This window comes from Hemitrygon akajei, chromosome 2, assembly GCF_048418815.1.
Source record: "Hemitrygon akajei chromosome 2, sHemAka1.3, whole genome shotgun sequence".
Classification (NCBI taxonomy): domain Eukaryota; kingdom Metazoa; phylum Chordata; class Chondrichthyes; order Myliobatiformes; family Dasyatidae; genus Hemitrygon; species Hemitrygon akajei.
In genome coordinates, this window is record NC_133125.1 from 160,202,586 (window position 1) to 160,229,263 (window position 26,678).

Genomic DNA, 26,678 nt, shown 5'->3' on the forward strand with positions numbered 1-26,678 from the left:
CATCCTCCTTATAATTTAAAAACAAGCTGTTTTCAATCTTTCCCAGTTCTAACGTTCTCAACCTGAAACATTCATTCTGTTTCTCTTTCCACAGATGCTGCCTGAACTGCTGAGTGTTTCCAGCATTTTCTGTAGCATGGTACAGTATTGGTCAGCACAACGCTTTATGGTACCAGCAACCCGGGTTCAATTCCCACCACTGTCTGTAAGGAGTTCGTACACACTCCCTGTGACTGTGTGGGTTTCCTCGGATGCTCCACTGTCCTCCCACAGTCCAGAGGCTAATCGGACATTGTAAATTATCCCAAAATTAGGCTGATCCCTTTAAAGAATTATCACCAACAGCAAAACAGAAGTGATTTATTTAATCAGCAATGATCATAAAGAGGCATCAGGTAACATGTTTAAAATACAAATGTACACATGTACATACAGAATAGGATTAAAATATCCCAAAATCACCCTCCAATACAACATTCAAACTCATGGAGTTTTATTGCAGTTTCTCTGCTCACTGTACAGAAATGGGAGGGATTTTGTGAGGAAATGCTGTACCTGGTATTGGTACTGGGGAAAATCACAATCTTTATGGGATTTCTGATGACAGTATTAGTGTAACAGCCAGAGCAGTTTTAATACTTGTACAAAATGGAAAGGATTTCTGGGCTTGGATTCACTGGTTTAGTCTGATACAACAACACAAAGGTGGGGTGGAGTCTACACACTGTCCTCAGTTTGACTGACAGCAGACAATCTGGGCAGGGAAATGACAAATTTGATGTAGATCCCACAATGATTGCAAATGGGATCAGTGGAGATGGGTAACAGGGTAGGCATGGACTTGGAGGGCTGAAGAGCCTGTTTCTGTGCTGTGTGACTCTGTGACCCTTCTCAGGATGGCCCAGGAGTAATAGTTGGATGTTTGTAGATTGATGAAGAAAATGCTCATCACTGATGTGTCACTCCGAGTTGGATGATGCCGGCCTCATTATTATACTCAGGGTTAACGATCCGTGTATGAATGGGGATTATTGTCCTGAAACTGTAGCCGGGTGATCTCATTGCACAGATTCCAGTAAACAGGTGAACAGAGGAACTCCAGTTCCAACTGACTCCTGCGAGGGTACAAAGGGTAACTCCTGTAACACCGACGTGATGGAAGAGCAATGCCATGGCCGAGAGTGAAAATGGTGACATCGGGATGTTCAGTTTGATCTCTCTCAGCTGCCAGCACTTCACCTCTCTGCTACGACAGGGGAAGTCAGCCTCGATGGCACAAACAAATACAAGCAATAGGAAGTGCTGCTGCTTCACAAACAGATTGGAAATGATGGGAAAGGAGAGGGACTCAGAGAGACCTTGTCATTCTGGTGGGGAACATTAACCACAAGAGGTGCTTGTTGTACAAGGGGCCTTGGTGACCCTCCAGGGCTCCAGCCAGGCAGCAGCAAGGAGTAAAGTGTGAGATGTGGTAGAGATCAGCAATGAATGATCCCGAGGTGAGGAATCTGAGAGGCAGTGATCTTGTCACAAAACAACAAATTTCATCTCATAACACAGTGACAATGAACCTGATTGTGGTTGTCTTCATCAGGCAAAGCAGTTCAGCTGTGTGTGGGAGCCTGCATTTGATGTCCCAGATTGCAGTCAGGACTGTCTTCTGAAGCACATATTATGTAGTTATTGCACCTTCCAGAGATCTATATCAGAGACAAACCCATAAGGGCTCCTCTTCCACGATTCCAGTGCCAATGAGAATTTTTCCAGATTATCAAGGATTGAATTTCTCACCGGAAGCTGAGAGCTGAAATGAGTGCAGTGTTGTTCTCACTCAGGGTGAGACAAGTTACAGCTGCAGAGCACCATGTTCCCCACTGTTGGAGGGAAGGATTTTCCAGGCTCCAGTCTACAGCAGGGACACAGAACCTGCCCTCACAGTCACCTCTGGAACTGAAGGCTGTCGTGTCCCTTCTAACTGATTGGATGATTTTCAGGTTCAGCTTCATGACCTAGGCTGAGAGTTTGTAATTCCTGCTTTTCTCCATGATCCTAAAATGGACAGAATATGTTTGTTATACATGATGACAACTCTTCACTTTGTTCACTGAGATAAAGATGGGACAGAGTGACGGGCAGAGTGGGGGGAGGGGTAAGGGACAGGACGGGGAGGGGAGTGGGACGAGGGAGAGGCAGAGGTGACTAATTGGACATAACTAATGTTACAAAGGGGTCAGACAGTGACAACCACTTTCTGCAGAACCAGACACAGACTGGGAGAAATGGTAAATATCCATAATAGTGTCCGAACAAGAATGTAATGAAACACTAAGGGATACTGTCCATTAAATTAAATTTAACCAGATATTATCAACAGTAACAGAGATCATGATTCCCACTAACTCATGTGTCAATAAATGAGAGAGTGGCGTTATAAATACAGCAGGAAGACTCCAGTGAGTTTATACATGTATGAATTGAGAGAGGGAGAAATAACAGTGAATTTACAAACTATTTAAACACAAGAAAACTGCAGGAATTTATATGAACAAAATACCTGTTCTATTTCAGCACGGCTGTTCTCATTAGTTCCTTTGTTTCTGCCTGTAATGAAAGAAATAATCCCTTATAAATTCTAGATGAATTACATACATTATTGAAGATTACTGTATCTGTTGCTATTTTAGCCGACCATTTATTTACAGCTGAGTCACAGATTTGTACAGCACAGAAACAGGCCCTTTGGCCCATCTCATCATGCTGTGCATTTTGCCCATCGACACCAATCCCATTTGTCCACACGAGGTCCATACCCTTCTAAACCATGTCTATTTAAATGCCTTTCTAAATCCTTCTTGTAATATTAAACATAACATGTCCTCCTCTGTCAGTGTGTTCCAGATGTCAATCACTCTCTGTTTTAAAAACTAATCCCACATATCTCCTTCAAATCTCCTTCCTATCAACTTAAACCCAAAAGTTGATTTTGATACCCCTGCCATTCCATGGGAAATGATTTTCCCTCTCTACCCCATCTATGCCTTTCACAACCTTGTATACTTATAAAGGTCACTCCTCAGTTGCTTTCACTCCAGGGAAACCAAGCCCAGCCAATGCAATCTCTCCCCAGAACCAAACTCCTCCAATCCAGCAACATCCTGGTGAATCTCCTCTGCACTCTCTCCAGTGCAACCACATCCTTCCTGTAATGTTGTGACCAGAACTACACACAGTACTCCCAGTGTGGCCTATCCAGTGTTTTGTAAAGTTGCAATGTAGAATCATAGAGAATACAGCACGGGTACAGGCCCTTCAGCCCAACCAGTCCATGCTGACCACATTGTTCTCCCAGCTTGTAACAATTTACTGTATTTGTCCCATATCCCTCCAAGCACTGTCCCTGAATGTACCGATCCAAGTATTTCCCACATGAAAAGATTGTACTTCCCTCAACCACTTCCTCTGGCAGTTCATTCCATCTACTCACCAACCTCTGTGTGAAAATGTTGCTCCTCAGATCCCTGTTAAATCTTTCCCTTCTCACCCAAAATCTCTGCCCCCTAGTTTTGGGCTCCCCTCCCTGGGAAAGGATGATTCCATCCACCTTATCTGTGTTTCTCATTATTTTAAACATTTCTACAAGGCCTCATTCCCCCATGTTCCAATCCATAAAGATTTAGCCTGGCCAACCTCTCCCTATAACTCTAGTCTTGGCAATATCCTCATAAATCTTTTGTGTACTTGTTTTAGTTTAATTACATCTTTCCTATAACAGGCTGAACAAAACTGTAGACAGTACTCCAAGTGTGGCCTTACCAATGACTTATACAACTGCAGCATAATGTCCCAACTCCTCTACTCAATGTCCTGACTGAAGATGGTCAGCATGCTAAATGCCCTTTTCACCACCCTGTCTACCTGTGACACCACTTTCAGTGAACGATGTACTTGTACTCCGAGGTCTCTCTGTTCCATTACACTCCCTGGTGCCCGACCATTCAGAGTACCAGTCACAAACCGGTTTGATTTTCCAAAATGCGTCCAAAACCTTATACTTATCTGTATTGAAATCTGTTTGCTACAGCTCGGCTGTCTTCCCTCAATGATCAGGATCACTGTGTAATCTACAATAACCTTCTTCACGATCATCAACATCTCCTCATTATGTGTCATCTGCATATTTGCTGACCAAGCCTTGTGTATTCACATCCAAATCATTCTATAAATAACAAGTAACAAGGGTCCCAACACTGACCCATAGAGCACACCACTAATCACTGGTCTCCATTCCCAGAAACAACGTTTGAACATCCTCTGATTCCTCCCTCAACACCTGCTCCTTAGCAACGAAAGTCCAGTAGCATCGCTACTTTCTGCGGAGGCTGAGGGAAGTCCATCTCCCACCCCCCATCCTCATCACATTCTACAGGGGTTGTATTGAGAGCATCCTGAACAGCTGCATCACTGCCTGGTTCAGAAATTGCACCATCTCGGATCGCAAGACCCTGCAGCGGATAGTGAGGTCAGCTGAGAAGATCATCAGGGTCTCTCTTCCTGCTATTACGGACATTTACACTACACACTGCATCCACAAAGCAAGCAGTATTATGAAGGACCCCACGCACCCCTCATACAAACTCTTCTCCCTCCTGATATCTGGGAAAAGGCACTGAAGCATTCGGGCTCTCACAACCAAATTATGTAACAGTTTCCTCCTCCAAGCTGTCAGACTCCTCAATACCCAGAGCCTGGACTGACACCAACTTACTGCCCTCTACAGTGCCTATTGTCTTGTTTATTATTTATTGTAATGCCTGCACTGTTTTGTGCACTTTATGCAGTCCTGGGTAGGTCTGCAGTCTAGTGTGGTTTTTTTTTCTGTGTTGTTTTCACGTAGTTCAGTGTGGTTTTTGTACTGTTTCATGTAGCACCATGGTCCTGAAAAACTCGTTTTTACTGTGTACTGTACCAGCAGTTATGGTCAAAATGACAATAAAAAGTGACTTGACGATTTTGAATTCACACAAATCACTCTCCCTGGATTCCATGGGACCTAAACTGCAATGTGGCACCTTGAACACTTTGCAAAGGTCAAAGTAGACAACATCTACTGCCCGACTCTCATCTACATTTTTAGTTGCTTCTTCAAGTAATTCCCTGGCTTCTCCTTGTTACTCTTCTTAAACAACTGAATGACAGTAGCCACTTTCCAAACTTCGGCAATTTCACCTGTGGTTAAAAATGAAGCAACTATCTCTTCAACGGCCTCCACAATTTCTTCTCTAGCCTCCCATACAGTCTGATGATATACTCAGTCAAGCTCTGAGAATTTATCCACATAAAAATGCTCATAATCCAATTTAATCCCCTGTTTGATCCTGCCTAATTCCCACAAAATTAGCCCAGCTGTGTTTTGGACCCTAACTTGGGGACCTATGCTTGCTTTTCCATCACCATCTTAAAACTACTAGAACTTCGGTCACCAGAGCCAAAGTGCCCCCTGACTGCCACCTCAGTTACTTTCCCTGCCTCATTTTCCAAGAGGAGGTCTAGTACTACACCCTCTGTCTAGGTGTCTCTACTCAGGAAACTTTTCAAAGATGAGAGATTGCTCAATGTCATTTCGTATTCACAAGTGTAAGGAGGACAAAATAATTGCTACTCTGGATCCAATGCAGCACCAAAAAATACAGAAGATGAAGATCACATTATTAATAATAAAAATCACAAAATAGACATAAATGCACAAAGCAGATTAAATACATAGATTGATTGCATGTTCATAAAGTGACACTGGGTTGTACATAATGTCAGTGATGGGAAATAATCATGTAGTGGTGGAGTTAGCAGGTGGAGCTGTTGGTCAGCTTGGGGAAAGTAACTGTTTTTGAGTCTGGTGGTCCTGGTGTGGATGCTACGTAAACACGAGAGAGTCTGCAGATGCTGAAAGTCCAAAACAACACACACAGAATGCTGGAGGAACTCAGTCGGTCAGGCAGCATCTTTGGAAATGAATAAACAGTCGATGTTTGGGGCTTAGAGCCTCCTTCAGGCCTGAGAAAGAAGGGGGAAGATGTCAGAATAAAAAGGTGGGGGGAGGGGAAGGAGGCAAGCTGGAAGTTGACAGGTGAAACCAGGTGGGCAGGAAAGGTAAAGGGCTGGAGAAGAAGTAATCTGATAGGAGAGGAAAATGGACCACAGGAGAAAGGGAAGGAGGAGGGGAAATGGGGGAAAGAGGATGGAGAGGGAAAAAAATTACCAAAGGAGAAATTGATATTCCTGCCATCGGGTTGGAGGCTCCCCTGATGGTATAAAACATGTTGCTCCTCCACCCTGAGGGTGGCCTCACCTTGGCACAAGAGGAGGCCATGGACTGACACGTCGGATTGGAAATAGGAATGAAAATTAAAATGTTTGGCCACTGGGAATTTCCGCTTTAGGTCAATGGAGCAGAGGTGCTCAACGAAGGGATCCCCAATTTACAACTGTCTCACTGATGTACAGGAGGCTTCATTGGGAGCACAGGACACAAAAGACAACCTCAACAGATTTGCAGGTGAATTGTTGCCTCACTGGAAAAAATGGAGGTGAGGGGAGGAGGTGAATGGGCAGGTGTGGCTCTTAGGCTGCTTGCAGGGTTAAGTGCTGGGAAGGGGATGAGTGGGGAGGGACGATTTTATATCTGGGTAGCCTCCAACCTTATGGCATGAATATCAATTTCTTTTTCTGGTAATTTTTCCCTGCCCTTCATTCTTCACTCTGGCCTTTTACCCTCTCACCTGCCTATCACTTCTCCCTGGGTCCCCTCTAACTTCCCTTTCTCCTATGGTCCACTTTCCTCTACTATAAGGTTCCTTCTTCCTAGCCCTTTATCATTCCCACTGACCCAGCTTCAATTATCACCTTCGAGCTAGCCTCTGTCCCCTCCTCCTCCCCCAAATTTGTTATTCTAGCATCTTCTTCTTCTCAACCCAGAAGAAGTCCCTTAGCCCGAAACATTCACTTCCATAGTTGTTACTGACCTGCTGAGTTCCTCTAGCATTTTGTGTGTTTTGCTGTGAATGCTAAGCAGCCTCCTCTCTGATGGGAGTTGGACAATCAGTCCATGAGCAGGGTGTGTGTGATCCTTCATGATGTTACTGATCCTTTTCCCACACCGTACTCTACAAACAATATGTCATTGATGGCAGGTAGGCTGGGTCCAGTGATGGGTTGGTCAGTTTTAACTCTCCATTGTGGAGCTTCCTGTTCACCGCAGTGCAGTTTCCGTACCAAGCAGTGATGCAGCTTGTTAGGCTGCCCCCTACTGTGCATCTGTGGAATGACGTGAGTATGGATGTGCAAAGTCCAGCTCTCTCAGACTCCTCAGGAAAATGAGGCATTGGTGAGCTCTCCTGCCCGTGTAGGATGTGTTCTGGGACCATGAGAGGTTGTGTGTGATGTGCATTCCCAGGAGTTTGAAAGATGTTCTATCCATGCGGCTTCACAGAATGAACCTCCAAGGATGTCCTCTCTAATCACTGATGCTATGTCCTCCCTGATCAAAAGGCATCATCCCCTCCTCATTTATCTGTACCTCTGTCCATAAGACCAGAAAACATCAGAGGAGAATTAGGCCATTTGGCCCATCGAGTCTACTCCGCCATTCAGTCACGGCTGATCCTCTTTTTTCTCCTCCTCAACCCGTTTCCGGACTTCTCCCCATAACCTTTGATTCCATGTCCAATCAAGAACTTATGATTCTCTGCCTTAAATACACCCAACGACCTGGCCCCATAGCTGCATGTGGCAACAAATTCCACACATTCACCACCCTTTGGCTAATGACATTTCTCCACATCTCAGTTCGAAAGGGCATCCCTCTATCCTGAGGCTGTGCCATCTTATCCTAGACTCTCCCACCTTGGGAAACATCCTTTCCACGTCTACTCCATCTAGGCTTTCCAACATTTGAAAGGTTTCAATGAGATCTCCCTCATCTTTCTGAATTCCAGTGAGTACAGACCTGGAGCCATCAAACATTCCTTGTGTGATAATCCTTCATTCCTGGAATCATCCTTGTGAACCTCCTCTGGGCCCTGTCCAATGCCAGCACATCTTTCCTAAGATGAGGGGCCCAAAACTGTTCACAATACTCAAGGTGAGGCCTCAGCAGTGCCTTATAAATCCTCAGCATCACGTCCTTGCTCTTGTATACTAGACTTCATGAAATGAAAGCTAACATGGCATTTGCCTTCCCCACCACTGACTCGAACTGACCCTAAGTTAACCTTAGGGTGTTCTGCACAAAAACTCCCAAGTCCCTTTGCATCTCAGATTTTGGGATTTTCTCCCCATTTAGAAAATAGTCTGCACATTTATTTCTACTACCAAAGTGCATGAGCATGCATTTTCCAACATTATATTTCATTTGCCACTTTCTTGCCCATTCTCCTAATCTGTCTAAGTCCTTCTGCATTCTACCTATTTCTTCAAAACTACTTCCCTCTCCACTAATCTTCATAACATCTGCAAACTTGGCAACTGTTACGTAGAAGCAGCAATAATAGATGTGGAATGGAGTCAGGATATTATCAGAAAACAACAGAATATATTAACACTCAAGCAGAAACATACAAAATTTAAAAAGCGACTAACTTAAAACGAAGTTAACAGCTCTATGCGTCTATAGCTCCCAAATGGTTAAACTTAGAAAACATTCTTAACAGAGTCTTACTGAAGCACAGTCTCAGAATGTCAGTTCAGAAAGTTTCAGGGATTCACGGGTGAATTGATAGGAGATACTTTTAGATTCGAAGTGTAGTGAAGAGATTATTTTGAAGATGGAGATTAAAAATACAGCGAAGAATCAAGTCTCGCAGAGATACGCCAGAAACGGCCACCATACATTTCTGAAGGCGATTCAGCAGACACACAGTACCCAAAAAGTGAGAATTTCATCACGTAACTGACAGGAGACGTCCTTCTTCCAGGACTGGTCACCACACACCTGAGACCTTGAAGGGGTTTACCAAAGTGGGTGCCAAAAGTCCACGTTTGGATTATCCAGTTCCACAACATATGAAATAGCTCCAACAGTGATTTGCCACAGGGTGCCTTCTTCAGTGAACTACCTCACCCAGACAAGGGTTAACACAGACGTGGTATTCAGAAAGTTTTTCCCTCACCTGAGAACCCACTCCTCTGGATTAACTATGTGACAACCACACTTTCGTATTCGAATGGAATCAAACTCACCCTTTACTGGAGAGAGTCCAAATAGTGATCTCTTTGTCACTCGGTTTCTTCTGTTTCAGGCCTTTTCTCTCTCCTCTTCTCTGCAACTGCCTCCAGCTGCAGCAACCGTGAGAGTCATTTATCAATACTGGATCGATCTCAACTCACCCCTTTGGGCTAAACCAGCGACCCCACTCACCGGTGACTTTCCATGATCGAAATCATCTCAACTCTCCTGAGCAATCTGTGCTGCTCCTTTTACACTGTTGGGGTAGGCCATCACATGACATTCACAGAAACAAAGTCACAGATTCCAGTACATCACGTACTGACTCAAGAAGTGATACTGGGGTACATAACGCACAGATTCCCAGTACATCATGTACCATCCCAGGTGTTGAAACTGGAGTTCTACATCTATCTAAAAGCTATCCATTCCATCATCTAAATAACTTATATACACCATAAAAAGAAGTGGTTCCAACACCGACACCTGCGGAACACCACTTAGTCACTGGCAGCCAACCAGAAAAGGATCTTTTTCTTCCCACTCGCTGCCTCCTACCAATCAGTCAATGCTTTAACCATGTTAGTATTTTTCCTGTAATACCATGGGCTCTTAACCTGGTAACCAGCCTCATGTGTGGAAAATTGTCAAAGGCCTTCTGAAAGTCCAAATATACAAGTTCCACAGCATCTATCCTACTTGTAAGTTCCTTAAAGAATTCCAATAGGATCATCAGGCAGGATTTTCCCTGAAGGAAACCATGCTACTCCATCACCTCATTGTTAACAATCGACTCCAACATCTTCCCAACCACTGAGGTCAGGCTAACTGGCCTATAATGTCTTTTCTGTTGCCTTCCTCCTTTGTTAAAGAGTGGAGTGATTTTTGTAATTTTCCAGTCCTTTGGGACCATGCCAGAGTCCAATGATTTTTTAAAGATCATTTCTAATGCCACCACAATCTCTAATGCTATATCTTACAGAACCCTAGGGTGCAATTCATCTGGTCCGGGTGACTTACGCACCTTTAGGTCTCTCAGCTTTTTGAGCAGCTTCTCTCTTGTAATAGTAACTGTACCCACTTCTCTTCCTTCACACACTACAACATCAGGCATACTGCTAGTGTCTTCCACAGTGAAGACTGATGCAAAATACTCATTTAGTTCATCAGCCAGCTCCTGATATAATCAGATCCTGATCTGTCCAATTATACACAACTCCCATGACTTGAATTCCCTCCAATAATTTCCATGCAGACACAGATGGAAATCACCCGAACTCATGTGGATAGGGTGGTGAAGAAAGCTTTTGGTATGCTGGCCTTTCTAAATCAGAGCATTGAGTATAGCAGTTGGGATGTAATGTTAAAATTGTACAAGGCATTGTTGAGGTCAAACTTGGAGTATTATGTACAGTTCTGGTCAACAGATTATAGGAAAGATGTTAACAAAATAGAGAGAGTACAGAGGAGATTTACTAGAATGTTACCTGGGTTTCAGCACCTAAGTTACAGAGAAAGGCTGAATAAGTTAGGTCTTTATTCTTTGGAGCGTAGAAGGTTGAGGGGGGACTTGATAGAGGTATTTAAAATTATGGGGGGGATAGATAGAGTTGATGTGGATAGGCTTTCTCCATTGAGAGTAGGGGAAATTCAAACAAGAGGACATGAGTTGAGAGTTAGGGGGCAAAAGGTTAGGGGTAAAACGAGGGGGAACTTCTTTACTCAGAGAGTGGTAGCTGTGTGGAACGAGCTTCTAGTAGAAGTGGTAGAGGCAGGCTTGATATTGTCATTTAAAAAAAATTGGATAGGTATATGGACGGGAAAGGAATGGAGGGTTATGGGCTGAGTGCAGGTAGGTAGGATTAGGTGAGAGTAAGCATTTGGCATGGACTAGAAGGGCCGAGATGGCCTGTTTCTGTGCTGTAATTGTTATATGGTTATATGGTCATAACTCAAATCGAAAGTTCTGGACTTCCACAATCCAGCAGGAGTCCCAAACCCCATCAGTTCACCTACTCAGAGATCCCAGCACCTCTTTGCAGAACCTCCAACAAAATCCAGTAAAATCTGAGCCAGAACTGTTCCTGACTGACAGCAGCCAGCTAGGACAGATTTGATAATGTGCTGGAGAGTTCCCCTCAACTGCTCCCTAAAAAGCTTAAGAGACCAGGGGAAAGTTTTCACAGTGATTGAGTTCTTTAGAAAAAGCTTTGATCTTGATACTTACTGCAAACTGGAAAGAATCTGGATAATACTATCACAAATGTGATCCCTGATACAGTCAATATGATCCACATTGGAATGTTGGTCTTGCAGCTTTGATCTGAAATGTACAAAAGTGTAAATTCACACTGATTCTCAACACCCACTCCCAGTTTAAATGTACATTTAACACAGTCATATGTCCAATGGCATTTATGAGACAAAGCAACAAGTTAATTTATTATCAAAATATGAATATGTCAGCATTTACTAACTTAAGATTCACTTTCTTGCAGGAATTCACAGTAGTACAAAGAAATACAATAGAAACAATGAATAACTACACGCAAACACAGACAGACAAACAAATCGAAAAGACCGCTGAAGGGTCTTGGACAGAAACGTTGACTGTACACTTTTCCATAGATGCTGCCCGGCCTGCTGAGTTCCTCCAGCATTTTGTGTGTGTTGCTTTGATTTCCAGCATCTGCAGATTTTCTCTTGTTCATTTAAATGTATTTAATTAATTAAATGCAAATACTAAACTAATTCCTCGAAAGAGGTAAACATGTAAAACCTGTAAATTTCCCCATACATCAAGATCCAAGGTTATGTCATCTAAAATAGCTACAGTCAGCACTAATTACACTGCAAAAGGAAAATGCTAACACTACCTTCTCTCTCCTCCTCCAACACTGATAGTCCTTCCCTCTCTCCTCATTCTCCATCACAGATAACTCTTTCCCCTACTCTACCCTCTCCATCTGTCCATCACACACTCACCACCCCGACTGGTTCCCCTCTCCCACTCCTCCATCTGTCCATCACACCCACACACACCACCCTGACTGGTTCCCCTCTCTCACTCCTCCATCTGTCATCACACACACACACACACCACCCCGACTGGTTCCCCTCTCCCACTCCTCCGTCTGTCCATCACACACACACACACACACACACACACCACCCCGACTGGTTCCCCTCTCCCACTCCTCAATCTGTCCATCGCACACACACACACACACACACACACACACACACACACACACACACACACACACACACACACACACACACACACACACACACACACACACACACACACACCACCCCGACTGGTTCTCCTCTCCCACTCCTCCATCTGTCCATCACACACACACACACACCCCGACTGGTTCCCCTCTCCCACTCCTCCATCTGTCCATCACACACACACACACACCACCCCGACTGGTTCCCCTCTCCCACTCCTCCATCTGTCCATCACACACACACACACTGCACCCCAACTGGTTCCCCTCTCCCACTCCTCCATCTGTCCATCACACACACACACCACCCTGACTGGTTCCACTCTCCCACTCCTCCATCTGTCCATCACACACACACACACACACACACACACCACCCCGACTGGTTCCCCTCTCTCACTCCTCCATCTGTCCATCACACACACACACACACACGCACACACACACACACACACACACACACACACACACACACACACACACACACACACACACACACCCACCCCGACTGGTTCCCCTCTCCCACTCCTCCATCTGTCCATCACTCACACACACACACACACACACACACACACACACACACACACACACACACACACACACACACACACACACACACACACACACACACACACACACACACACACACACACACACCACCCCGACTGGTTCTCCTCTCCCACTCCTCCATCTGTCCATCACACACACACACACACACCCCGACTGGTTCCCCTCTCCCACTCCTCCATCTGTCCATCACACACACACACCACCCCGACTGGTTCCACTCTCCCACTCCTCCATCTGTCATCATACACACACCACCCCGACTGGTTCCTCTCTCCCACTCCTCCATCTGTCCATCACACACACACACACACACCACCCCGACTGGTTCCCCTCTCCCATTCCTCCATCTGTCCATCACACACACACACACACCACCCCGACTGGTTCCCCTCTCCCATTCCTCCATCTGTCCATCACACACACACACACACACACACACACACACACCACCCCGACTGGTTCCCCTCACCCATTCCTCCATCTGTCCATCACACACACACACACACACACACACACACCACCCCGACTGGTTCCCCTCTCCCACTCCTCCATCTGTCCATCACACACACACACACCACCCCGACTGGTTCCCCTCTCCCACTCCTCCATCTGTCCATCACACACACACACACCACCCCGACTGGTTCCCCTCTCCCACTCCTCCATCTGTCCATCACACACACACACACACACACACACACACACCACCCCAACTGGTTCCCCTCTCCCACTCCTCCATCTGTCCATCACACACACACACACACACACACACACACACCACCCCGACTGGTTCCCCTCTCCCACTCCTCCATCTGTCCATCACACACACACACACCACCCCGACTGGTTCCCTCTCCCACTCCTCCATCTGTCCATCACACAGACACACACACCACCCCGACTGGTTCCCCTCTCCCACTCCTCCATCTGTCCATCACACACACACACACAAACACCCCGACAGGTTCCCCTCTCCCACTCCTCCATCTGTCCATCACACACACACACACACACACCACCCCGACTGGTTCCCCTCTCCCACTCCTCCATCGGTCCATCACACACACACACACACCACCCCGACTGGTTCCCCTCTCCCACTCCTCCATCGGTCCATCACACACACACACACACACCACCCCGACTGGTTCCCCTCTCCCACTCCTCCATCGGTCCATCACACACACACACACACCACCCCGACTGGTTCCCCTCTCCCACTCCTCCATCGGTCCATCACACACACACACACACCACCCCGACTGGTTCCCCTCTCCCACTCCTCCATCTGTTCATCACACACACACTCACCACCCCGACTGGTTCCCCTCTCCCACTCCTCCATCTGTCCATCACACACACACACACACACACACACACACACACACACACACACCACCCCGACTGGTTCCCCTCTCCCACTCCTCCATCTGTCCATCACACACACACACACACCACCCCGACTGGTTCCCCTCTCCCACTCCTCCATCTGTCCATCACACACACACACCACCCCGACTGGTTCCCCTCTCCCACTCCTCCATCTGTCCATCACACACACACACACACCACCCCGACTCGTTCGCCTCTCCCACTCCTCCATCTGTCCATCACACACACACACCACCCCGACTGGTTCCCCTCTCCCACTCCTCCATCGGTCCATCACACACACACACACACACCACCCCGACTCGTTCGCCTCTCCCACTCCTCCATCTGTCCATCACACACACACACCACCCCGACTGGTTCCCCTCTCCCACTCCTCCATCTGTCCATCACACACACACACACACACACCACCCCGACTGGTTCCCCTGTCCCACTCCTCCATCTGTCATCACACACACACACCACCCTGACTGGTTCCCCTCTCCCACTCCTCCATCTGTCATCACACACACACACCACCCTGACTGGTTCCCCTCTCCCACTCCTCCATCTGTCCATCACACACACACACACCACCCCGACTGGTTCCCCTCTCCCACTCCTCCATCTGTCCATCACACACACACACACCACCCCGACTGGTTCCCCTCTCCCACTCCTCCATCGGTCCATCACACACACACACACACCACCCCGACTGGTTCCCCTCTCCCACTCCTCCATCTGTCCATCACACACACACACACCACCCCGACTGGTTCCCTCTCCCACTCCTCCATCTGTCCATCACACAGACACACACACCACCCCGACTGGTTCCCCTCTCCCACTCCTCCATCTGTCCATCGCACACACACACACACACACACACACACACACACACACACACACACACACACACACACACACACACACACACACACACACACACACACACACACACACACACACACACACACACCACCCTGAGTGTTTTCCTCTCTCCCATTCCTCTCCATCTGCCCTCCACCCATTCCATTTGTTCCATTTTCCACTTTTCTCTCCGATCGGATTCAATCGCCATCAGCCCTTTGTCATTTCTACCCGTCAACTTCCCGTTCTGGTGTGAACCCCACTCTCCCCTCCTATATCTGACCATTATCCCTCCTCACCTGGATCCACCCGTCACCTTCCCGTTCTGGTGTGAACCCCAGTCTCCCCTCCTATATCTGACCATTATCCCTCCTCACCTGGATCCACCCGTCACCTTCCCGTTCTGGTGTGAACCCCAGTCTCCCCTCCTATATCTGACCATTATCCCTCCTCCCCTGGATCCACCCGTCACCTTCCCGTTCTGGTGTGAACCCCAGTCTCCCCTCCTATATCTGACCATGATCCCTCCTCACCTGGATCCACCCGTCACCTTACCGTTCTGGTGTGAACCCCACTCTCCCCTCCTATATCTGACCATTATCCCTCCTCACCTGGATCCACCCATCACCTTCCCGTTCTGGTGTGAACCCCACTCTCCCCTCCTATATCTGACCATTATCCCTCCTCACCTGGATCCACCCATCACCTTCCCGTTCTGGTGTGAACCCCACTCTCCCCTCCTATATCTGACCATTATCCCTCCTCACCTGGATCCACCCATCTCCTGTCAGAGTTTGATCTGCACCTTCTGTCTCCACCCTCTTATACCGGCCATATTCTCTCGATCTGTCAGACCAGATCCACATCTTGTCCTCAGATGGTGAGGGTGAGTCTCCCTCGGGAACCTCTGCTGTTCTCATGGTAACAGTGGTATGGACTCCAGGATACTGACCCAGTGACAATAAACTGCCTCCCTGTCTTCACCTGATACCTGATATCATTACTGTCTGGTCATTATTGAGCTGTAACCCAGTGACGGCCGTTTACAAGTCACGGAGATGGTGATTGGTGAGACTGACTCTCCATTTACTGGTGATAGCTGGACAGTGACACACACTCAGAAGGCTCTCGTGGTCAGCACATGATCACAGACCTGGAACAGGAGCAGGTGATTGAGAGCCTGAGCTGTTCAAAAGGACCAAGGGTGACCTGTGAGACAACTTCACATGGATAAAGTGACTGATATTTGTGGGGTGGGGACTGGGACTGGAATCCCTGGGTCCAGATGAAGCTCTGGGAAATCCACACCTCACTGAAATGGGGATCAGCAGAGTCAACTGAAGGAGCTGGGTGAAGGGGAACAAAACAACACCAGCAGAGTCAATGGTTGTTGTTGGGCTGGTTGGGTGTACTGAAGTGTCCAAATCCTGAACACCTTGACCAGCAGAAACAGGTTCTAATCAACCTGTCAGTCACTGTTCCCATCCTGAAAACTGTAACTACTTCATATCCAGACCGTCCAGTGCATCACTGGTTTCTGTAATCTCTGCATGTAATTTAACATTCCAGCAAATTTCCACTGTCCTCCCTCAAAGACCAATACGTCCTTCCTGTGACGTGGGGCCCAGATCTGCAGACGTGGTTTCACCAGAGCTTTGATGTCTGTAGCACAACTCCTATTCCCCTGTACTCCGGTACTGTGGGTCTAAAGACCCACATTCCACTGGCTGCATTGCTGACACTGTGTACATGTCCCTAACACATTATTGTTTGATGAACACAGACCACACAGGGTTAATGGATCACCACTTAGAAACTGATCTCTTTCTAAATGGGAATGGAAACTAATCCTTTTTAAATCCAAATAAAAGACTTTGTAATCACCTGCATTAAAGTCCATTGACATAATTCTTCCCCATTTGCACCAACTTTCTGTGATTTATTGCTGCCCTGTTACAATATCATTGGAAACTTGTTTGTGACTGTTTAAAATCCCATCACTGGACTCAGTCTGATGAAAAGTTGCAGTCACAACAGATTTGCCACCATCAATTCCCCAGTCTGGTCAGTCGTATGCTTTCAGTTCCATCAGGTTCACCTTTGGGAGTTTATCAAGCAGCTTCTGGAAGTCCGGACACTCCCTGTATAACCTACAGTGTCTATATTGGGTCAAACCTCCAGCAGGTCTCCCAGTCCCCAGCTGTAGACTGTGGGGCTGAGGACTGCAGGTGCTGGTGTTCCATATAAAGCAGTTCACAATGTACTGACTGAGATACTCATTCCAATCCTGCACTGAGTAACATAGTGACCATTTTAATGTAATTTAAGAATATTTGTGCTCATACCTTTAGACACAATCCAGCAAATGAGGGCAATGAGGATGAAGACAAGAGCCACTATGTTACAAATATTCAGGCACCACCACCACTGCTTGTCTCCTAGAGTCCACAGGGAGAAATGAACAACAATATTAGAACTGTTTCAAACTGTTTCAAAACCGATCAACACAAACAGTTCTACATATGTTTCAGTGGACAAGTGTTCCAGATAACAGACATGGACTGGGATTGGTCAGGTTGGCTGTGATAATGAATGTCCTAAACATGAGACAATCCCACCAGGTTGGAAAAGGACCAGGTGTCAGAGCAATGCAGTGAGGGAGGGTCAGAGAGTTCACTCCACTGTCAGTGTGTGGAGATCCCCGGAGAGACTAAAGACCTTGTCGTTAGTTCTGGAAATATATTGTAAAACCTCGGTATCCATTATCCTCAGGCTGAGAAGATAGAAATGGCAGGAAGACTGCAGTCTCTCTGTGTACACACTGAGCAAATGAGACAAGACCCCACTGTAAATAAGCTCAGTCGTATTATCCCAGTGATCCAGTGCTGCAATTGACATGGTCCTACCAGCCAGCCAATCAGGATGTGGAATTGGGAGAAGGTTCTGGAGAAAGCTGGGTGAAGAGACATTTGTGATGGACCCTGGTGGCGTTCTTGGTCTTTTGGCGGAAGATGGAGAGAGCAGAGGATCGGAAGAGGTAGCTGTAGGGTTTGATCTGATGGGAAAGCGTGATCCAAAGGAGTCCGGGGTGGGAACTTCTGCTGGTGATCAGTGATGAGAAGTTGGTGCCATGAGTAAGGGACGCACCCAGATTTTGGAAGGTACGATCTCCAACACTGTGCACATTTCAGCATCTGCTGAAACTGAAGAAAGCTGGAATTATCAAGGAGTCCTCATGTGTCAAGGCACAAATGTGTTGAGTTTTGGACACTGAAGTGACGTACAGTCCCTGACCAATATACTGTCCCATGGATCGAGGATGCTCTGGCCTGCCTGAGTGCAGCGAAGTGATTCAGTGTGCTGGACCTAAGGAGTGGGTATTATCAGATTCCCATTAGTGAAGCTGACCAGGAGAAGACAATATTCCAGAAGACCATAAGACCATAAGACAAAGGAGCAGAAGTCAGCCATTTGGCCCATCAAATCTGCTCCGCCACTTCATCATGAGCTGATCCAATCTCCCCTTTCATCCCACTCCCCTGCCTTCTCACCATAACCTTTGATTTCTGTCTACTCAGACACCTATCAATCTCTGCCTTCAATAGACCCAATGACCCGGCCTCCACTGCCGCCCGTGGCAACAAATTCCACAGATTCACCACCCTCTGACTAAAAAAATTCTTTTTCATCTCCGTTCTGAATGGGCGCCCTGCAATCCTCTAGTCATGTCCTTGTACTAGACTTCCCCACCATGGGAAACAACTTTGCCACATCCACTCTGTCCATGCCTTTCAACATTCAAAATGTTTCTAAGAGGTTCTCCCCTCATTCTTCTAAACTGTCATTGTCCATCTCAGGATGGAATAGCTATGCATCTGACCACATGGCCAAGGCCACTTGTCCAGTGACAGAAAGATGGGATGCAAAATGTTAAGAGCCTGAAAGAGCTGCTGAATAAAGCAGCTGCATTTGACTTTGCAAACCCCCTATTGCCGTATGTCCTGCACACCGATGCCAGCCCTGAGTGTTTAGAGGGTGTTGTAAGTCAGGACGAGGGCAAAGGGTTGAGACCCATTGTTTTCATCAGCTGGAGTCTGTCACCCTTTGAAGGAAACAACCCTACACACAAATTGGGCTGTGGTGGATAAGTTAGGTGACTCTCGATACGGTGCCAAGTTGGAGGTGAGGACAGACAACAATCCTGACCTTGGTGAGGTTGAGTGCCACAGGTCACCGTTGGTCAGCAGCATTGTCTGTTTATGATTTCAGCCTGAAATATCGGCTGGGGAGTCAGAACATTGATGTGGATTCATTGTCCTGATGGTCACATGAGGTTCTGGAAATGGACGGAGAGTGGGAAAGTGCTCCTGCCTCTGGTGTTAAAGCAATGAGCCAGGTCTCTGCCACGGAGAAATCAGCAGCAAGGCTGTGGCAGGATAGAGCTGTGGATCATTTGGGAGCTTCGGGTTGTGCCATTCCACGAGCTTATTACAACTTGACAGCTCTGGTTACAAAGCAGTTGCCTGTCTTGAGTCCTGTGGAATTGGCAGTAGCCCAGTGAGACAACCCTTGTATAGGTGCCATTTGGTCATCTGTTGTAGAAGGGGATATGGCCTGAGTTGAGAAGATGAAACACCCTACCCTACCCCTACTGATGAGGGAATGGGACAAACTGGAGTTGAGGAACCAGGTTTTATACAGGGTCACGTCTCCAGACAGGACTCAGCATTCCCAGTTGCTTTTGCCTGAGAAGCATCAGAGGATTGTGTTGAAGTCACTTCATGATGATTCTGGTTATTTGGGTTTTCCAAGACTGTTGGTCAGAAAGAATGACAATCTACAAATCAGTTAATTCAAATGAATCAAGGACAGTGGAAGCAGACAGACTATTTGTCTTTGTTCCTGTCACATGCTTGGGGATGGAGGCTGCCATTTTGGGAAGACACTCTATTCTCCATGTTGTGAGCTTGACATGCTGGGCTTGATCAATGCTTTAAAGAAGACACAATGATACTTCAGATAATCTGCTGGACTGGAGATCATTTCCAATAAGAAGTTATTTGTGAGATGTTCTTTGATTGGGTATAACATGCAGGTTTGTGAATGTTAGGGTTGATGCCTGCCTGAAGGGATTTGAGCTTGTTGCTGATTGAGAACAAAAAGCTATAAATTATTGACCGTCACTTGATAGGAAGAGGGAAATAAATGGATGCTGGCTTGGAGCAGAGCCAATAACAAGGTGTTAGAGGACAGACACATGTCCTGTGTCTAATGACACTGGAATGCGATATTTGAATTGATAAGGAATGGATATAAAATTGGATGCTTCGTGTGTGCTGGTAATGTAACTTTGAAGAATAACCATCGCAGATACAAGCGTGAGCAATCCTATGTGAAACACTGGGTGAGTGAATCGGGACAACGAGGAACGCCTGGCCAGTGTAAACTCCTTTGCCCGGGTAATACCTTTGCTATTCTTTGAGTGTTCAGGAGAGCCAGGGATACCTAGCGGGGGTGCACACAAGGAACTTAGTGTATGAATTCATGTACTTGTTAGTTTAAACAACACGGGTACTTGTCAGTAAATACAGATCACTCTGTGCCTCACTAATCATCGTTATAAGTAGGATTTTTTCACTACAAGAACTACAGATTAGTCCGAGGTTGGATCTATTGGTCCCGAATGAAGCCAAAGGTTGAAGAGTACTGTAAGTCCTGCATTTGATCTATTTGGAGGAAGCAGAAGTTGGCTGATAACTGGGTGTCTACACCTTACATAGTGGACAGCCAGATGCCAAATGTGCCAGTTTTCCAGGTGAAGGCAGAAGCCGGGAATGGCCCTGTCAAAATTCTCCATTGGAATCAGATTTTACCTCCAGGGCAGGAGGTACATGTTGACCGAGAGCCTGACACGGACCCTACACCTAGTAGGAGAAGAGCAGAGAGGCAATCAGCGGAAAGAGCTGAAAAGGACCTAACCACTGAATGTTGTACGGACTCAGAGGATGAGGAAATGAGGGTGTGGTAAACGTTACCGTATGCAAACTCTGAAACTTTGTCTAGAGGAACAAAGTTGCAGAGAGATTGTTGACTTTTGCAAAGAAGATGATTTTAACTTCCACATATTGACACAGACTCCCATAGTGTAAAATGACTAGATGGGATAGAGTTTGTTATATGTGTTCAGGAAAGTTTCTTCAGTCAGTACGTAGAAGTCCCAACAAGGGAATGTGCAATATTTAATCTGATCTTAGGGATTGAGACAGGACAGGTGACAGAAGTTTGTGTAGGTGAACACTTTGCATCCAGTGATCAGAATGCCATAAGGTTCAAAGCAAATATGCAAAAAGTAGGGACTGATCCGCAGATTGTGATTCTAAATCAGAGAAAGGCCAACTTTGAAGGTATCAGAAAGGATCTGGCAGGTATGGACTGGACAGGCTGTTTTCTGGCAAAAGCATACTTGGTAAGTGGGAGGCCATCAAAAATGAAATTCTGAAAGTGCTAACCTTGTATGTGACTGTCAGAATAAAAGGTAAAATTAACAGGTGTAGAGATCCTTGGTTTTTTAGAGATATTGAGGCCTGGTTACAAAAAAAATGGAGGTTAATTGCTGGTGCAAACAAGAAAGAAGCTGCAGATGCTGGAAGTCCGAGCAACACACAAAATGCTGGAGGAACTCAGCAGGCCAGGCAGCACCTATGGAAAAACTACAGTCGACGTTTCATGCTGAGACCCTTTGGCAGGACTGGAGAAAAAAAGATGAGGAGTAGAGTTAAAAGGTGTGGGGGAGGGGAGACAGAAACACAATGTGATAGGTGTAAACAGGAGGGGGAGAGATGATGTAGAGAGCTGGGGAGTTGATTGGTGAAAGAGATACAGGGCTGGAGAAGTGGGAGTCTGATAGGAGAGAACAGAAGGCCAGGGAAGAAAGAAAAGGGGAGAGGAGCACCGGTGGGAGGCAATGGGCAGGCAAGGAGATGAGGTGAGAGAGGGAAAAGGGGATGGGGAATGGTGAAGGAGAGTAGAGGACATTACCGTAAGTTAGAGAAATCGATGTTCATGACATCAGGTTGGAGGCTATCAGACGGAATATAAGGTGTTGTTCCTCCAACCTGAGTGTGGCCTCAGCACGGCTAGAGGAAGCCATGGATTGACATATCAGAATGGGAATGGGAAGTGGAATTAAATGGGTGGCCACTGGGAGATCCCGCTTCTTCTGGCAGATGGAGCGTAGATGCTCGGTGAAATGGGCTCCCAATCTACGTCAGGTCTCACCGATATAAAGGAGACCACATCGGGAGCACCGGACACAGCATATGACCCCAACAGACTCACAGGTGAAGCGTCGCCTCACCTGGAGAGACTGTTTGGGGCCCTGAATAGTAGTGAGGGAGGAGGGGTAGGGGCAGGTGAAGCACTTGTTCCACTTGCAAGGATAAGTGCCAAGAGGGAGATCAGTGGGGAGGGATGAATGGACAAGGGAGTTGCATAGGGACCGATCCCTGTGGAAAGCATAAAATGGGCAGGGGGAGGGAGGGAAAGATGTACTTGGTGGTGGGATCCTGTTGGAGATGATAGAAGTTCCAGAGAATTATGTGCTGGATGTGGAGTCTGGCGGGGTGATAGGTGAGGACAAGACGGACCCTATCCCTAGTAGGGTGGCATGAGGAAGGGGTAAGATGGGCTGAAAAATGGCAGATGGAATTTGTTGCAGACAAGTGTGAGGTATTGAACTTCAGTTGGACCATCCAGGGTAGGTCTTACACAGTGAACGGTCAGGCTCTGAGGAGTGTGGTAGAACAAAGGGATCTGGGAATACAGGTCCATAATTCATTGAAAGTGGAGTTACAGGTAAAGGGTGAAAGGTGAAAAGTTTAAGGGGAACATAAAAGTCGTGAGAGCGTGGAAGAAGCTGTCAGCACAAGTGGAGCTTGCAAGCTCGATTTCAACGTTGAAGAGAAGTTTGGATTGGTACATGTACGGTAGGGGTACGGAGGGCTATAGTCCTGGTACAGGTCAATGGGAGTTTAAATGGTTTGGCATAGTCTAGATGGGCCAACAGGCCTGTTTCTGTGTTGTATTTTTCTATGATGCTCCCTCCTCAGGGTCACTTCTCCCAAAACCCCCTCTGCAGTCAGGTCAGAGTTGACTCCAGAACAACTCCAGACATTCTGTGTCACCACTTCATATCTCAACCTGTCAATCATGTAAGACAATTGCATTCTGGGTACCACAGGAATCCAGAGACTCTGTGGGGATGGGGGTGGGGGTGTGGGAGGAATTCATTTTGTCAACATGAGTCACCTGGTATTTCTGCTGAAATGCAAATTAGACAATAACAGGTACCTGGAGATCCTTTCCTTGACCAGGATGTGAATATAATAACATATGCTGTAGAAAACACCAGTCCCACCATCGATGTAATGGCAACTCCTACATCCTCTGGACTGAGGCCTGCAATTAAAAACAGTTGAATAACTGTATCTGTAACCAAATCAAGGTGATAAGAGGAGAGAATGTTGCCTTTTGAACAGAAGGCTGATGCCCACATGAACTGAAAAACTCAGCTAATTTCCTGTGACGAGGGACAGCAGTGACCTTCTCCAATTTCACACACCTTTCATCACACTCTGTTCAAGAGCAGATCTCTGCCAATGATCTTGTGCAGTCAGTGTGGGAGGGAATGTGGAACGTGGTTTATACTGAGCAAGGCTGAACAAAAAGCAGTGTGACAGAAACCGACAAGCTGATGAGTGATGCTGGTTTCATATTTCCTCATGATACAGAGGGACGTCACTGACACTTTGTCAGTTCTCAGAGCAAATCTCATCAACCCCATTCCCAACCACCCCCCTATTTCCCTGCAACCTATTTCTTGTCCGTGCTTCACCTGCTACTTGCTGAGGATTCCCAGCAGATTCAGTTTTTAATTCCAGGAGCAGGTGATTTAGTCCCTTGAACTGTTCATGGCTGACAAATGACCCAGCTCCACATGGCCAGAGTTACAGAGGCTTTGTGAGGACGGGGATTGAGACCAGAACCCCCGGGATCCAGATACAGATCTGTGAAATCTACACCACGCTCACTCAAATGGCAAAACTAAAACAGAGAATCAGCAGAGTCACGGGAAGGAATGGAGGGAGGGGGAAAGAAAATCAGCACCGGCAGAGTAAATGGAAACACAGAAAACCTACAGAAGAATACAGGCCCTTTGGTCCACAAAGCTGTGCCAAACAAGGCCTTGCTATAGAAATTACCTAGGGTTACCCATAGCCCACTATTTTTCTAAGCTCCATGTACCTATCCAGGAGTCTCTTCAAAGACCCTATCATATCTGCCTCTACCACTGTCACCAGCAGCCCGTTCCATGCACTCATCACACTCTGAGTAAAAAACATACCCCTGATATCGCCACTGTACCTATTTCCAGGCACCTTAAAACTGTGCCCTCTCATGCTAGATATTTCAGCCCTGGGGAAAAAGCCTCTGACTATGCATATAATCAATGCCTTTCAACACTTATACAGCTCTATCAGATCACCTCTTATCCTCCATCGCTCCAAGGAGAAAAGGCCAAATTCACTCAACCTATTCTCATAAGGCATGCTCCCTTGTCTAGGCAACATCCTTGTAAATCTCCTCTGCACTCTTTCTATGGTTTCTAGATCCTTCCTGCAGGGAGGCAACCAGAACTGAGCACAGTACTCCAAGTGGCAACTGACCAGGGTCCTATATAGCTGCAACATTGCCTCTCAGCTCCTAAACTCAATCCAAAGATTGATGAAGGCCAATACACTGCCTACCCTCTCTTAACCACAGAGTCAACCTGTGTAGCAGCTTTGAATGTCCTATGGACTCAGACCCCAAATTCCCTCTGATCCTCCACACTGTCTTACCATTAATACTATATTCTGCCATCATATTTGACCTACCAAAATGAACCACCTCACACTTATCTGGGATGAACTCCATCTGCTACTTCTCAGCCCAGTTTTGCATCTTATAGATGTCCCACTGTAATCTCTGACAGCCTTCCACATTATCCACAACATCCTCAACCTTTGTGTCATCAGCAAATTTACTAACCCATCCCTCCACTTCCTCATCCAAGTCATTTATAAAAATCACAAAGAGAAGGGGTCCCAGAACAGATCCCTGAGGCACACCACTGGTCACCGAACTCCATGCTAAATATGACCCATCTATAATCAATCACTCTTTGTCTTCTGTGGGCAAGGCAATTCTGGTCCAGTAAGCAATGTCCCATTGCATCTCATAGCTCTTTACTTTTTAAATAAGCCTTGCATGGGGTACCTTATCAAATGCCTTGCTGAGATCCATATACACTGCATCTACAGCTCTCCCCTCATCAATGTATTCAGTCACATCCTCAAAAAATTCAATCAGGCTCATAAGGCACGACCTGCCCTTGACAAAGGCATGTGGACTATTCCTAATCATATTATGGTTCTCCAAATGTTCATAAATCCTGCCTCTCAGTATCTTTTCCATCAGCTTTCCAACCACTGAAGTAAGATTCACCTCTCTAGAATTTCCTGGGCTATCTTTACTCCCTTTCTTGAATAAGGGAACAGCATCTGCAACCCTTCAAACCTCCGGAGCCTCTTCCCATCCCTATTGATTTTTTTTTGTAATTTATTTTTTATTGAAGTTTATCATCAAACAAAAATTTCCATGAGATGTATTTCAGATACTGTACAAATATAACATATAATCATATTTGTCACAAATCTCCACATAATATTTATCTGAGGTCATAGAAAGGAGAGGAGAGAAGGAACAATCAAAATAAGAAAACTCTGTACAAGTAGGGAGTGATCTATTTTTTTTACAACAGATTCATTGACTTGTGAGAATATAATCAGGCCTTTGAGGTGTTATGTAGTTAAACCATTTTTCCAGTATGAATCAAATTGTTCCAACTTATGATTAACAGATGCTTTTATCTTCTCCATTTTGAAAATGTCCATTGTAATTTCCATTCATACATTTAAAGTTGGGCTCTACTGTGATAGCCATTTCCTGGTAAGAGCGTTTTTACCAGTCACCAGCAGTATATTCTTTAAATATTTATCTCTTTTCAACCATTCTTGAGGTATATACCAAAAATATATGGTCTTACTCTCCAAGGGTATTTCACATTTAAAGATGTCTTGTAGGGCATTATGCATCCCACTCCAATAGTCTTTGATAATGGGGCAGTCCCAAAAATATGATAATGGTTTGCATTTTGATTTCCACAACTTCTCCAGCAAACAGGGATGTTACTATCATAATGGGATTTCTGAGAGGATGTAATAAAATATCTTACCCTGTTTTTCCACCCGAACTCCCTCCATTTCTGTGAACTGGTACACTTCCATTGATACCTCCATATTACT

General features: G+C 46.2%; 1 protein-coding gene across 1 annotated transcript in view; it reads right to left on the reverse strand.

The window, feature by feature from the left end:
- Window positions 1–380: 380 nt before the first annotated feature.
- LOC140717274 (uncharacterized) overlaps window positions 381–26,678 on the reverse strand; it is a 133,646-nt gene continuing 107,348 nt past the window's right edge. The window contains exons 14-18 of the mRNA XM_073030703.1: window positions 23,623–23,730; window positions 17,619–17,711; window positions 11,448–11,543; window positions 2,555–2,601; window positions 381–2,049 (exon numbers count right to left, since the gene is read on the reverse strand). Of these exons, the coding sequence (XP_072886804.1) occupies window positions 1,972–2,049; window positions 2,555–2,601; window positions 11,448–11,543; window positions 17,619–17,711; window positions 23,623–23,730 (422 nt within the window). The 3' untranslated portion in view covers window positions 381–1,971. The remainder of the gene's footprint in view (window positions 2,050–2,554; window positions 2,602–11,447; window positions 11,544–17,618; window positions 17,712–23,622; window positions 23,731–26,678) is intronic.